We start from the raw sequence: 14,639 nt of genomic DNA, 5'->3' as shown, positions 1-14,639 counted from the left end.
TAAAATCTCTATTTTATTTCCTTAATTAAAAGTAAGTAAGTTTTTTTTTTCATATTTAATACGAGTTTTTTTTTTTTTTCAAAAAACTTACAAATAAGCAGTTTAGTGAATTTATTCTCTCGAATCGGTTCTTCCTCCAGGTATTCTCCACCAATAAATTGTTCTTATTCTTATGATTCGATTTTTATATAATAAATAAAATTTAATTTCTGCAATAAAAATACCTCATTTATAAAGCACTATATGTCGGTAAATATTAAAATTATTTATTTAATTACAAACAAATAATTTGATCGAAAAAAAATATTTAATATAATGGAAAAAAATACAAAATACAAATAGATATTTCCTAAATATATTTAAATTATTATAATATTTATTAAATTATAAATTCATTAAATTATATTATTGTATTTGTTTGATGTAGATATTAGTTTTTAGTTTTATAAAACATTATTTTATTTAATTACATGTTTCTAAATAAATTAATTAAATATATTATGCATTTTGAAAGATATTTTGTATAATATATTATAATAAAAATGTTTATATATATAAATAAATAAAATAATATATATATATATTTATACTAATTTATATATATATATATATATATATTTATATTTTTATTTTTATTTTTATTTATTTATTAGATTATATACTCTTAGTCTAATATTTTTTTTAATAAAATATTTTCTAACAACAGGTTTTGTAGTATATTTAATTTTTATATTTATAGTATCCATTTTAAAATAAAAATTAGTTAAATTAGTTATTTAATGTTTTATATAATAAATATAAAACTATTTATAAATTGTAAATTTAATTTATTTAAAATATTTAAATTTATTGTAATATAATAATTGCATATAATATATATATATTGTTTATTTATTATTAATTATTGATAATGTTTGTTTTTTTTTTTATTAATTTAAAAAAGAAATATTTATATATATAAATATATATATATATTTTATATTTATATATATTTATATATTTGTATATATTTTTAATAAATCATTTATATTATAAAAATCATAATCTTTTTTTTTTAAAAAAAATATATTTAATTAAAATAAATTAAAAATATAAAAATACTCTGTATCGGAATCCCACATTCTATATATATTAAAAAAATATAAAAAAATAAAAAATATTAGAAAAATAATTACTTTGGATCTAAATCATGATCATCATGTTCATTAAATCCGAAATTTTATCCTCTATAAAAATTTAAATTTAAAATAAAAAATTAAAAAAAAAAACTTATATATATAATTACTTAATATCATTTCCAAATTCGTATCCATCAGCTCCTATAGCATTTGAATCATATCCATCAAGACTTTATATCCATTCTCGATTAAATTCATAATATTTTCTTTATTTTATTCTTTCAGATAGTTCTGGTTAATATTCCTTAACAAATATATAAAAAAAATAAAAAATAAAAAATACTCTTATAATATCCAAAACATCATCATTAACTTTTTATATAACAGGATTTCTATCACTAATATTATTTAATAAAAATTAAATAATATCATCCTATTCAATAATGAATTAAATTCCGATTTTATGTTACAAAAATTAATATAAAGCAAATAAATTTTAAGCAACAAATTCTTCATCATCTATTTTTGATAAAAGCAATCCGGCAATAGTAATCATTAATTTATTTTCTATAAAATAAATATAAATATATATAATTGAATATTATATATAAAATATATATAATATATATATTATTAATTTTATTATAATATATATAAATACTTGCTAGTGTTTCAGCACATTAAGGCGAATAACAAATAGTTTAAGCTAGTTAAATTGTTTCTATAATAATATCATCTTCTACAGCTTAATCAGATAGATTATTATGTATAAATTCAATAAATGAGTTATTCAAGTAGTTTACCCATTTATCTCCCATATGCTTTATATTTGATAAAATTCCTATTATTTCATATTTTAAGTCTTCAATTTTGCTTTTAGTTAGACCCAATTTTATAAACTTAGGTATATTATTTTATAAGCAATTATGTACTTCTTCGTCTTCGGCATATATTGCTATATTCTTAATAAATTTAAAAAGCAAAATATCTTAATTTTTAATAGCTCTATCAATAACTACTTATAATTCTTCTTCGGAAAGTACATCTGCATTTTATTAATTGGCTGCTAAATTAATAGCTAAGGATACGAGTTCCTTTCCTACACTCTATTCTGGGAAATGAATAATTAGTTTTACGACTAGATTAATACATTCAGTATAGGAGAATGTATTCCTAGTTTTATCGTCTAAAGAAAGCATATATAGAAGTACAAGAGAAGTAAACCTAAAATTCGGAGTTTTTAATAATTCGATTATTTTGGGAATATAGTTTTCCTTTTCGATTTATTCTCTTACATTCTTATCAAAGGCTATGTTTTTTAATAGACCTGAGGCTAATTATAAAAGTAAATTGTTTTAACAAGTAAAGAATCTTCCAAGCTTTTCCACAAGACCGTCTTCGAGCATTTAGTTTTTATTTTCTCTTATTATTGAAAGCTTTTTTAAAAATAAAAGGGTTACTATTAATAAATGGAAATCGTTTCTTTCTAACATTCTAATTAAAATTGTTACAATTTTCCTGTTTTTCATCTTTTTTTCGATTTAATAATCCTCTGCCATATTCAATAAAATAGTCAAGGAAATATAAAATAATTTATCTTATCTAGCTATCATCATATTGAGCTTTTTTAATTCTTTTTCATAGTTTTTATTATTCTTATCCAATTCCATGAATTCAGCGTAACTAAAGTCAAATGGACTAATTTAATATTCAATTATTTTAAAAGTAACATCTCCTAAACTTGTGTTGAGTCAATATACTGTGAAATTAATTGAAATTAGATAAGACAAAAAATATACATAAAATATTTATGCATAATTCAGTGCTTTTGGAACTTTCTTATATTCATCATGAAGAGTTCTACTTAATAAACTTAACAAAATATCTTTTTATATATAAATAAAATAAATATATATAAATATATATATAAATATAAATATATATATATATATATATATATATATTAGTATTTAATTTATTACCATGACTAAATATTATTTCCATGTAGTTTGAATTTAATGTTAATAATAGGATTTTACGAGATGTCAATATTTTATTTTCTATATTGTCCTCGTAATATAAATCTATATATTAATCTAAATCATTTATGTTTGCTTCGACATTGTTTAATTACATTTTAATTTACTTTTTAGATTTAATTTAATTTTTACAAAAAAAAAATATATATATATTTTAAATTAGAAAAAAATAAAAAATACCTTATTTAATTAATTTTTTAATTGAATTTTATTATTAAAGGTTTTTTATTTTTAATATGTAAAAATATATATATATATATATATATATATATATTAATATTTTCAAATAATAGATATATATTTATATTTTATATAAAAATTAAATTCATTTATAATATATTTATAAAAAAGAAATAAAAATCAAGTTTTATTATGTTTTTGTTTATCATTAACATTATTATTATATTCAATTTTATTTTTTCATATTATTATCAGCCTTTAATTTTTCTTTAGAAGAAACACTTCCTTGTTTTTCTTCTATATCCATCTATAGAATTTAATTAATATCTTTTTAAGCTTGAATATCACTAGGCATTTTGAACCAAAATCCCCTTAACTTAATAATTTTATAAACAAATTTTAATTACTAGGCAAAGAAAGCTACAAAAATATCAAGAATCAACATATCTAATATAAAACCTAATACAGCTGATCCTATGAAATACGAAATAGAAGTATTATTATAATTAATTCCTACTTAATATATAATAATAGATATTTCTGTAATTATATAAACAAACATAATTATGAAAAAAATAATCACATTTTTTTTCACAAACCCATATTTCATAAATGAAATATTATTTTTAGAATTACTATTTTTATTTTACGATAATAAGTCTTCTTCTTTTTATTATATTTCCTTTTCAAAATTAGACTAAGAAAATAAATTATTCGTCATTTTACTCTTTTCTAAAGCTATATTAATTAACATTTTATCTTCCAAAACAGATTTTTATGCCCAAATAGCTAAAAATCCAAATAAATAATTACTAAAAAAGCTCACTAAAATTCCATATATAGCAAACAAAGGTACATAATCAGAAATCGGGTTTTGATTATTAATATTATTATGAAGTATACTTTCTATCATAAACTATGTCGTTAAACTACTCGTAATTAAAATTATTCGAAATTTTACAGGCTTCATTGGATATCTAACAAAAAAAACGGATAATAAAGGCGTTAATCTTCTAAACGCTTTTTTAGGAATAATGTCTGTTTTTTCACTATCCTTTGTAAATATCCAACAAAATATAAAAATAGCTAGCATAATTAAACTTATCCATAATCCTGCATTTTCTTTTAGTCTTTGATAGAACATTAGTATAATAGTAGATTCTTCTTCTTTATTTATTTAATATTAACGTACAGCAACAAAATAACCTTCTAAGATTTAACATTTACAAATAATATAATAAAGAGTTTCTTGTTCGAAAACACAGTTTATATTTTCCCATTTTTCAGGTTGTTTTTCGTTGTAGTTTAGACATTTATAAGGTTCTTTTAGTATGTTTATATCTACAGGCTCTTCGTTTCTTAATCTAGGAAGTTTCATAATTGTTGGCTTGTCAATAATTTTTAGATTATCGAGTTTAAAATTTGCTTTTATTTATATTATTTGAGTTTCGACGTCTTTAAAATCTTAAGGCTTTTTATTTATAAAAGGATAATTTTTGTATTAATTAATATATATTTTTAAATCAGAATCTGTTTAAATTATTTCAGATGAAATTATAAGTAAAAACCTCTCATTTTATTTAGAAAAAACATCAGATAGAATTTCTTATTAGATTATTATTTATTCTAGGTTTCGTGTATTTTCATATTATTATTGATTTTTTAAATGTTTTTCATATTATTATATATGATTTTCTACTTATTATTATTATAATTCTAAATCACTAATATTTTATTCAAATTATTATTATTAATTTAATTTATTATTTTCATTTTATAATAAATTTCGTAAGTTTTTTTCAAATTTCATTTAAATTTAGATATATTTTTGTTCTTATATTTATTTAAATGGGATTAATTCTATATATGAAGCTAAATAATCTCCATATGAAAAGCCTTCATAAAGATTTTTTTCATCTAAACAATCTCCTTTTATTATATTTATTTTCTAAAAAATTTCTTGTATTTAATTTAAATATTATATTATCTAATCTTCATTTAAATTTTAGGTATATTATTATTCTAGGATTTTTATTGCCAGCTTTTAATATTAATTAAGTAATTATAAATATTCAAAGGAAGGAATTTAGTTAAATTTTTCGCTTTGTTTTATAAATAAAGAACATATTTAACAAAATAAAGACTTATTTAAATTTAGTATGTCTATTAAGTCATTAAATATATTCAAAAACTAAACGTTACTGTATGTATATTTAGTTAATTATGACATTATTAAGTTTTATATATTATTTATATCATTGAATTAATTAATATCTATATTGCAAAAATAACCTTAACTGCTTAGTATTTAACAATCGCAATAAAAAGTAACATTTCTATAATTTTAACAATTTTGTTTATGTTCACATAAACCTTAAGGACCTTTTTTAAAATAATATAATATATATATATATATATATATATAATTTATTTATAATATTACATTTTGATTATATACTAAGTGAATATTATTCAAATAATTCTTTTTTTATTATATTAACTTTATTATTTTAAATTTAAAAGAGTTTTTAATATCCATTTTTTAGTGAAGATATAAAAATCTATAATTCGAAAATAGTCAAATTATTTAAATCAAAAATATTACTCATAATATTATAAATATTGCCTTATTTTATTTCTGGTACTTAAACGAAAAGTACATCAGATAATTTTGTATAATATTCATCGTTTTTTATTTCTATTTCTATATCATATTATTCACTTAATTAAAGTAAAGGGAATATATATTTTATATTTATATTTTTATCGCTTTCGTTTTAATCAATTATTAATATTTGTTTACTTTTTTTACCTATAGCCGTTATACTATATTATAGCTTTTAATTTAAAGGCCAATTATTTGTATTTATTATTATTATATCTGAATAATGATTTACGGTTTTTATATTAACCTTATTATTAACTAAAATTTTATGATTAATTATTGGTTTTTAGAATGTTTTTAGCTCTATAAATTACCTTGAGTAACCCTTAAAGGTTTCGACTTGAAAATCGAGTATTATTTTCATATTATAGTCCAACTTTTCCTTTAATAAAGTAATTGTATTTTAATTTTTATTCTAATTACCCAAAAAGTCTGCATTTTAATTCTAGACAAGCCACAAAACGCGAGTAGTCTAGTAGATAGAATCCACATTAGCTGTAATTTATATATTTTTATTAATTCCTATTATATTATTTTTAACATCATCTGGCAAAATAAACCTAATTTTCGGATTTTAAAAAATATCACAAGTTCCTTCTTATGTATTCTAAGAAGTTCCAGGAGGACATTATTCTAAACAATCATCGCTTAATAAATAAAGATTTTAAATGCATTTATCACAGTTTTCTTTACATATTTCACATTAATTAGATTAAGTATTTATTTTATATCCATTTTTACAATAAAATACACATTATATTTTATTATTAATTATTTTTCTAAATTTAAAATAAAAATATATATAAATATATATACAAATATATATAAATATAAAAAAAAATTTTAATTAAATAACAATGTCAAAATTTATAAATAATATATATATATATATAATGTTTATATATATATTTTTTATATTTTTATATATATTATAATTTATTTTTATATTTTAATATATATATGTTTTTATTTTTTTACTTATAATATGTATCAATGCATTCAAGACAGTCATCATTTTATGGTCCTATACATTTTTTACAAGAAAAATGGCATTTCTAACATAAATTTTTTTTTTTTTCTAAATATGTACCATTTTCACATTAATTTAAGCATTTATCTTGGAATTTTATTTAATCTGCTTCACATTTATCTTTAAAATAAAATAAAATTAAATATATATAAATTAATATTTTCTACCTATACAAACTTGATTTATTTTATAAAAGCCATCATTACACTATTTAACACAATATTTAGAAATTAAATCTCCAAAATATCCTTCGGGACATTACTAAACGCATTTATTATCATATAAAAGGAATTATTGATTTTTACATTTTATACAGATACCTTTATCTTATGGTATTTATGAATCTGATTCTTAGTTTTTTTAATATACAGTTTTACACATATCGCAAGTTAATGGGTCACATAAGAAAACGCAAGAATCTCTACTACTAGGAGATCCTCCAAAACATTTAAAACCTTCTAAAATTTAACAATTTTCATCACAACCTATATCTTCTGAGTCGCACATTTCCTTTCCTCCAAATTAAGGTCCTACCTTCTTCCCATCTTTGCATTTAGTAAAGCATTTAGATGGTATTAAAGGCAATAATAATTATTTTTAATCATCGATTTACTTACAATACCATCCTTTTTCAATTTAGCATTAATCATTGCATCCATCTAAATTATTCAAATTATAATCATCACATTATTCGTTACCTTCATGAGCTAATATTCCGTCACCGCAACAACTTCTCAAACAAGAAAATTAACCGATTTTATAATATTTTGAACGCTATTCGCGGCATTATTCAGTTCCAACTAATCCTTCTTCTTAACTACATACAAAACATCGATTTGAACCTTCACCAAAACATTCTAAACAGGCAATATCACATTCTATGTATAATATATATATATATAAATATATATATATATATATATATATATATATTTATATATATATAAATATATATATTTTTATTCATATATTTAACTTTTTTTTTATATTATACATTTATATATTTTTAATACTTTCACATTTATTATTTATTGTGTTTCCGTAAAAGCCTAAAGGACAATTTTCTAAGCAATTTCCTTCTTAATTTTAATCATTTATTATTAGAAAAAAAGCATTATTACAGGCCGTACAATTTGTATTTTTTTAATAACAATCACCACATTTGGGATTACATAGTTCACATATCATATTTTTATTCAAAAATTTACCTCTTTCGCAACTTTTTAAACATATTTTCATTGATATTATATTATTGCCTATTTGCACATTTAGTTCATTTAAATTATAAGATGATTTACATTTTGTACAGAAATAAGGATATTGTAAACATTCGGAACATGTAAAGTCACATCCTTTTAACAAATATATAAATATTTATATATAATTATATTTTTTAAATTACTTTCACATTCATAATAATTTCCTATTTTTTTTACGTACCATGCATGCTATTCATCTTTTCGTTCTATACATTATTAATATGTTATACATTAGTTTTAAAATTTAACAATTATTTCTTAGTTTTATGCTCCTATTTGTGCTTGTTAACATTATAAACATATAGTTTCGGATTAACATATTTCACAATTAATTGGACATTCTTTTTTATATATATATATTTAAATACTTTATTATATTTTACTTTAACAATATAACCATTTAGATATAAACTCGTCAATATTACATTGCGATACACATTTACTTTTTTTTATAAATAAAAAAATATATATATAAATATATATATATATATATTAAAATATATTAATTATTTTTTACTTAGATGCTTATTAAAAAAAAGTTCCAGGTAAACATGAATCACATTTATCCACTTTTTCACTGCAAGTAAAGCAATTTGTAGTTTAATTACACTCTTTTTTATATTTAAATGAATAAAGCAAAAATTGAATTTTTACTTAAGCATTAATTATTGTTATTTTATAAATATCCTCTTTAATAAGGGCAATTAGGTCTGCAAGTATTGTCTTCATATTAAAGTAAAAAATCAGAACATTTTAAACAATTATAACTATTTTCTCTACAACCTTTACATCTAGAAACACAAACTTTATTTTTTAACTTTTTTTTATTTTTTATTTTTTTTACACCAGCAAGTTTCTTAGAGTAAAAATTAATTACTTTGACATGTTTATGAATATATAAAAACTTTTTTAATAAAGAAAAAGATTAATCATTAAAAAGTATTTCTTTATTAAATAATAAAATAATACCTTTTAAAAGAAATATTGTTAATATTATAATAATTTTTTTAATTTTCATATATAGATCTTTTTATTATTTTTTTTTTGTTTATATTGAAAATTATAATGTTTAAAGTATTAAAAAATCAAATTTTTGATTTTATTTTTTAAATATTTATAATTTTATAATAAATTTAGTAAAATATAGATAATAAAATTTATGAATATATTTTTTAAAAACATATGATATATAGAAATATATATTATATATTAAAAAAATAAAAAAATTATCAGAGAATTGTAATCTAATTTACTTTCATTACCTGAAAGGTTAAGTAAATATTGGATCATCATTAAATTGTTATAAAATGAAAATTAAATATATATATTTATAAAAATATATAATTAAAATATATATATTATTATTATTATTTTTTTAATAATTTATGGGTGTATTTTCTTTGATTTTTTTTTTATTAAATAGTAAATAATAAAATGAAAATTTAAAGTAATTTTATGAAGATATATATAATTATTTTTTTAAATTATTAAAAATAAAATACTCTTTTTTAAATAAATATATATAAATATATATAAATATAAATATATATATAAATATACATATATACATTTGTTTATATATATATATATATTTTTTATTGATAAAAAATCTATTATTTTATTGATTAAATATAAAATTTATAATAAAAAGAATTACCAATATATTTCTTTTTAAAATAATTTATAATAGTTAATTATAATTATTTTTTTATTTTTATAAAAAAATAATTTATTTAAAAATATTATTGAATTCTCATTTATATTTTATGAAAATAATTAATTTTAAAAATTTGTAAATATATTATTATTTTTTTTACAAAAAAAAAAAAAATAATAAGTATTTTTTTATACAAATAATATATATATAAAATATTTTTAAAAATAAATGAATGATAAATATTTCCTTTACATAATTTTTTAAATATTTAAAAAAAAAAAATATATACCACAAATAAATAAAGAAAAAGTCCATATATAAAAAAAAAACATACAAAATTATTTATAAATATAATATTCATTAAAATATTTAACTAAAACCAAAAAAAATGAGTATATAAAAAGTAGATAATAAAAATTTATTAAACTTAACAAATGACAACGATGCATTATTAAAAAAATCCCAAACAAATTATTTGACTGACCGATTTATTCCCAGCCGTAAATTTTCTAAATTAAATATATATTAAGCCCATGAAGTAAAAGAAAATAAAACTTAAGCGTCTTAATATTAAAATAATAATAATAATAATCCCGTTATAATCAAAAACGCTGTAAATAAAGAAGAAGTAAACTAAACAAGTATTGCCTAACTTTATAAAAATTGTATATTGGGAATAAAAGACTAAAAAACTTCAGATAGTCAAGCTTAAATAGTAAAACATTTAATCCCATATAAAAATTAGAACATCCTCCGATTTTACAAATCTAACTATAATTTGTAAAAAAAAGCAAATCAAAATTATCTTCTTAACTTAGAAGAAGATATGCAATCATAATTTAAAAATTAACGAAAAATAGCCAAAGTTCCTTATAAAGTATTAGATGCACCTGCTCTTTAAGACGATTTTTATCTTAATTTAATAGATTGGTCTAATTCAAATATTCTAGCTGTTGGTTTGTCTTCTTGTGTTTATTTGTGGAGGTAAATTAATAAATTAATAAATAAATATATAAATTTAAAGAATGTCATTTTTTTATTTTTTAAATAATATTTTTAAAATTAAAAAATAAAAAAGTAAAGCTTATAAAATTTATATTATTCTTCTTTAACAAATCAGAGTTTTTATAAAAATTATAAAAAATAAAATAAAAAAATATATATTAAATAATAATATAAAAAATATATTAAAAATATATATATATATATATATATATATATATATATATATTTATTTATATAAAGTGCATAATCTTCTTCTGTAACAAAATTATGTGATTTTGGACGAAATAATGAAGTTACATCTGTTAATTGGTCTCCTTCCAGTCCTTTAATTTCTATTGGCACAAACTCTGGAGAAGTAGAAATTTGGGATACTTAGAAATAAAAAATGGTAAGAGTAATTTCTGGTCATACATAAAGAGTGGGAGCATTAGCATAGTAAAAAAATAACAATAAAATATAGAATATAAAATATAAAATAATAAATAGAAATTAAAATACTTTAATAAGTGGTTCAAGGGATACCACTATATTATAAAGAGATATAAGAAGTTAAAATAATATCGAGTAAAAATTTTTGGGACATAAATAAGAAGTATGTGGTTTAAAATGGTCTTTTGATTAATAATAATTAGCTTCAGGAGGAAACGACAATAAATTATATATATGGAATATGTAAACATATAAACCAATAGTAAGATTTGATAATCATAATGCTGCCGTAAAGGCTTTAGCTTGGTCTCCCCATTAGCACGGGTTATTAGTTTCTGGAGGAGGTACTTAGGATAAAACAATTAGATTTTGGAATACTTTGACTAGTAAATAGTTGTAGTGTATAGAGACTGGAAGTTAAGTATGTAATTTGATTTTTAGTAAAAATACTAATGAAATTGTAAGTACTCATGGATATAGTTAAAATGAAATTATTATATGGGGATATCCTGATATGTAAAAAATTACTACACTTACAGGACATTCTTGTAGGGTTCTTTATTTGGCAATAAGCCCGGATGGATAGACAATTGTTACAGGAGCTGGTGATGAAACTTTAAGATTCTGGAATATATGTGGAAAAGGAAAAAATGAAGATGAATATTAAGAATATAATTAATCATAGCTAATGTAATAAAAAAATATTTCAATTAGATGAAATTTTTTATAAAAGAAATATAAAAATTAAATATTTATTAGTTTTAAATATAAAAAATTAATATATATTGAAAAATAAATATGAAAGTATAATTTATATGTAAATATAATATATCTATATAAATATAATTTAAATATATTTATTATGTATTTAATTTTTTTTTATAGTATTTGTCTATGTAAATATATAATAAACTATTTATTTGTAATTATTTATATTTTATAATTGTATATTAGATATTTTTAATTTTTATTTAGATTAATTTTATTATTATTTTTTATTTATATAATTTATGTTTAGATATTAAATGGAAATAAATATATTTAATTATTATAATTAAAAATTAATATTTTAAATTTTTTAATTTGTTTAAATATTTATGTTTATATATAAAAATTAAAAATATATATATTAATATTTATATTTGAATATATTAATTAATATAATAATTTTAATTTTAATTATATTAATAATTTTTTATTTTTTAAAAAAAATCTTTTTTATTTATATTTATAACTTTTAATTAAATTTTCATATTAATTTTTAATAAATTATAAAATTTATAAATAAAAATTAATTATAAATATTTAATTGAAAAATATTTAAAATATATGAAAAATATTAAATAAAATATATTAATATAAAATTAAAAATTAATTAACACATCTTTTTTTATTATTTATATGAATAAAATAAAAAAAACACTATAATATTTAAATTAAAAAAAAAATATAAACAAAAAAAATGAATACTTTTACCTTTTTAAAAATTAACGCTTTTGAAGAGAATTAAAGAACTCCTAAATTATCAAGCTCATATAAAACACCTATTAATAGTTAAAAGTTAAGCTAAAAATCTAATAATTAAATTAATAGAAGAAATGCTTTAAAAAGAATAGACATTGATGATATTAATTCTCTAACTAAAAAATTAAATTTTATTGATTAATAAGAAAATATAATCAATATAGTTTAAGTTACTAAAAAATCTATAAAAAAGAAAGATAGCATACTTAAATTCAGATGAATAATTAATTAATAATAATTAAAAATATAAATTATAAATTAAAAAAAATTATAAACATTTTGTAAAAAATTATCATATATTTGTATGTATTTATTTTTATATGATGTTTATCCTAAATTATTTTAAATTATTTAAACTCAAAAATAAAAATAATAATTTTTGTAATTTTATTAATGTATATAGAATTTAGCTTTAGCTAATATAATATTTATATAAAAAATAAACAAAGAGAATTCAATATATATAAATGATTTAATAAAAAAGAATGTATTAGAGATAAGAAAAAATAAGAAAAATATCAATTAATATATTAAAGTATTTTTTTAAACAAAAAAGCAAATATAAGTTAAAAATAAAATATATATTATTAACATTAACAAAAAATTTAATTAATTATAATTTTTAAGAAAAATTATTTTTTATAAATTATATTTAATTCCTTATTTTTTATTTATTTTATTTTTAGAATTATAATTTTCATCTAATTCATTAATCTCACTATAAATTATACTTCTTATTACTTATATTTTTTAATAAATAATATTTTTTTATAAAGATTTAAATATTAATATTTCAACTTTTATTACTTTTTAGTAATTTTTGTCTTTCTTATTAATATAATTATTTACTTTTCTAAATATTAAATTTATTCCGTCTACAATAATTTTTATCTTATTTACCAAATTTTTAAAATTATTCATTAAATTTTAAGGATTTATTTTAAAAAAATCAGTTTATCATCTCCAAAAGAGATAAATGAGACACCTTTTATTAAATTTAATCCTATATTTATATTATAAAAATAAATATATGAATTGTTATATTTAAAAGCTTTAATATCTCTTATAATTATATGATTATTTAACTTTAATGATATATATTACTAATAATTCCTCTTCTTTCGATATTGAAATAGCAGTATAGTTTTCTCAAATAGTAATTATATTTTTCAATAATTATACTGAGATCGATTTTAATGAGAATTTTATGTAATTATTAAACTTTTCTTATTATTTAAAATTTTGTTTATTAATTAAAAATTAATAAATAGGAATGTATTATGGTAATAATTTATAATTGATAATTTTAATTATAAATTCTGATTAATAAGAAAAAAAAACATTATAATGTTCATATAATAAAAAAAATTACATATATTATATTTTATTTTTAAAAGAAATTAAATAATAATTTTTTTATTTATTGTATTATTTAAATATTAAGAAAATTTTTAATACTTTTATATAATAAATTAAATCTAAAAATAAAAAAAAATATAATATATAAAAAAAAAATATTTTTCATATTTTTAAATATATAATTAATATTTATTATGTTTAAAAATATATATATTTATAATATTTAAATAATATTATTATGTTTTTAAAAATAATTTTTTTTTAATATATATATATATTTAAATATATATTACTTTATTATATTATATTATATATATATATATATATTAATATATATTTTCTTTTATTATATTTAATATTTCTTTTATATTCTT

At 16.8% G+C, this 14,639-nt stretch overlaps 3 protein-coding genes across 3 annotated transcripts, besides 47 other annotated features; 1 reads left to right on the top strand and 2 right to left on the bottom strand. All coding sequences in view use genetic code 6, as the record gives it.

Moving 5' to 3' along the window:
- Nucleotides 1–366: 366 nt before the first annotated feature.
- Nucleotides 367–415: a microsatellite.
- Nucleotides 416–547: 132 nt separating this feature from the next.
- Nucleotides 548–624: a microsatellite.
- Nucleotides 571–650: a microsatellite.
- Nucleotides 574–646: a microsatellite.
- A 295-nt stretch (nt 651–945) lies between the features above and the next one.
- Nucleotides 946–1,010: a microsatellite.
- Nucleotides 969–1,013: a microsatellite.
- A 25-nt stretch (nt 1,014–1,038) lies between these two features.
- On the bottom strand, nt 1,039–2,845 carry IMG5_158610 (kinesin-associated protein 3, putative; the record flags this gene model as incomplete). Its single annotated transcript, XM_004030499.1, has 6 exons — nt 1,780–2,845; nt 1,462–1,685; nt 1,286–1,422; nt 1,176–1,226; nt 1,102–1,122; nt 1,039–1,045 (listed from the first exon to the last, which is right to left on the bottom strand). Exons 1-6 carry the CDS (start codon nt 2,786–2,788, stop codon nt 1,039–1,041), a joined length of 1,449 nt encoding a protein of 482 aa, XP_004030547.1. The 5' UTR covers nt 2,789–2,845.
- Nucleotides 1,135–1,171: a microsatellite.
- Nucleotides 1,687–1,749: a microsatellite.
- Nucleotides 1,693–1,775: a microsatellite.
- A 163-nt stretch (nt 2,846–3,008) lies between the features above and the next one.
- Nucleotides 3,009–3,082: a microsatellite.
- A 319-nt stretch (nt 3,083–3,401) lies between these two features.
- Nucleotides 3,402–3,431: a microsatellite.
- A 132-nt stretch (nt 3,432–3,563) lies between these two features.
- IMG5_158600 (zinc finger lsd1 subclass family protein, putative) lies at nt 3,564–8,611 on the bottom strand (the record flags this gene model as incomplete). The annotated part of the gene is made up of 9 exons (XM_004030498.1): nt 8,473–8,611; nt 8,046–8,384; nt 7,200–7,910; nt 7,093–7,152; nt 6,426–6,497; nt 6,317–6,384; nt 5,630–5,719; nt 4,530–4,808; nt 3,564–3,644 (listed from the first exon to the last, which is right to left on the bottom strand). The coding sequence occupies exons 1-9, from the start codon at nt 8,486–8,488 to the stop codon at nt 3,564–3,566; spliced, it is 1,716 nt and encodes a 571-aa protein (XP_004030546.1). The 5' UTR covers nt 8,489–8,611.
- Nucleotides 5,451–5,489: a microsatellite.
- Nucleotides 5,729–5,764: a microsatellite.
- Nucleotides 5,733–5,762: a microsatellite.
- Nucleotides 6,793–6,829: a microsatellite.
- Nucleotides 6,797–6,835: a microsatellite.
- Nucleotides 6,879–6,964: a microsatellite.
- Nucleotides 6,880–6,938: a microsatellite.
- Nucleotides 6,886–6,920: a microsatellite.
- Nucleotides 6,912–6,976: a microsatellite.
- Nucleotides 7,916–7,989: a microsatellite.
- Nucleotides 7,920–8,038: a microsatellite.
- Nucleotides 7,941–8,040: a microsatellite.
- A 140-nt stretch (nt 8,612–8,751) lies between the features above and the next one.
- Nucleotides 8,752–8,794: a microsatellite.
- Nucleotides 8,753–8,797: a microsatellite.
- Nucleotides 8,755–8,784: a microsatellite.
- A 299-nt stretch (nt 8,798–9,096) lies between the features above and the next one.
- Nucleotides 9,097–9,133: a microsatellite.
- A 282-nt stretch (nt 9,134–9,415) lies between these two features.
- Nucleotides 9,416–9,460: a microsatellite.
- Nucleotides 9,461–9,607: 147 nt separating this feature from the next.
- Nucleotides 9,608–9,652: a microsatellite.
- A 155-nt stretch (nt 9,653–9,807) lies between these two features.
- Nucleotides 9,808–9,883: a microsatellite.
- Nucleotides 9,846–9,890: a microsatellite.
- Nucleotides 9,891–10,330: 440 nt separating this feature from the next.
- IMG5_158590 (hypothetical protein) lies at nt 10,331–12,100 on the top strand (the record flags this gene model as incomplete). Its single annotated transcript, XM_004030497.1, has 3 exons — nt 10,331–10,932; nt 11,194–11,388; nt 11,440–12,100. The coding sequence occupies exons 1-3, from the start codon at nt 10,337–10,339 to the stop codon at nt 12,098–12,100; spliced, it is 1,452 nt and encodes a 483-aa protein (XP_004030545.1). The 5' UTR covers nt 10,331–10,336.
- Nucleotides 11,075–11,178: a microsatellite.
- Nucleotides 11,078–11,150: a microsatellite.
- Nucleotides 11,102–11,147: a microsatellite.
- Nucleotides 11,142–11,190: a microsatellite.
- Nucleotides 11,392–11,450: a microsatellite.
- Nucleotides 11,403–11,436: a microsatellite.
- Nucleotides 12,101–12,178: 78 nt separating the features above from the next.
- Nucleotides 12,179–12,232: a microsatellite.
- An 82-nt stretch (nt 12,233–12,314) lies between these two features.
- Nucleotides 12,315–12,359: a microsatellite.
- A 314-nt stretch (nt 12,360–12,673) lies between these two features.
- Nucleotides 12,674–12,706: a microsatellite.
- A 3-nt stretch (nt 12,707–12,709) lies between these two features.
- Nucleotides 12,710–12,747: a microsatellite.
- Nucleotides 12,748–14,118: 1,371 nt separating this feature from the next.
- Nucleotides 14,119–14,164: a microsatellite.
- Nucleotides 14,165–14,375: 211 nt separating this feature from the next.
- Nucleotides 14,376–14,421: a microsatellite.
- Nucleotides 14,381–14,420: a microsatellite.
- Nucleotides 14,422–14,434: 13 nt separating the features above from the next.
- Nucleotides 14,435–14,503: a microsatellite.
- Nucleotides 14,444–14,499: a microsatellite.
- Nucleotides 14,504–14,529: 26 nt separating the features above from the next.
- Nucleotides 14,530–14,602: a microsatellite.
- Nucleotides 14,603–14,639: the final 37 nt, after the last annotated feature.

Source organism: Ichthyophthirius multifiliis (assembly GCF_000220395.1).
Source record: "Ichthyophthirius multifiliis unplaced genomic scaffold scaff_1120509251202, whole genome shotgun sequence".
NCBI classification, from domain to species: Eukaryota; Ciliophora; class Oligohymenophorea; order Hymenostomatida; genus Ichthyophthirius; species Ichthyophthirius multifiliis.
The sequence above is the reverse complement of the archived record's forward strand: the minus strand, read 5'-3'. Positions and strand labels throughout refer to the sequence as shown.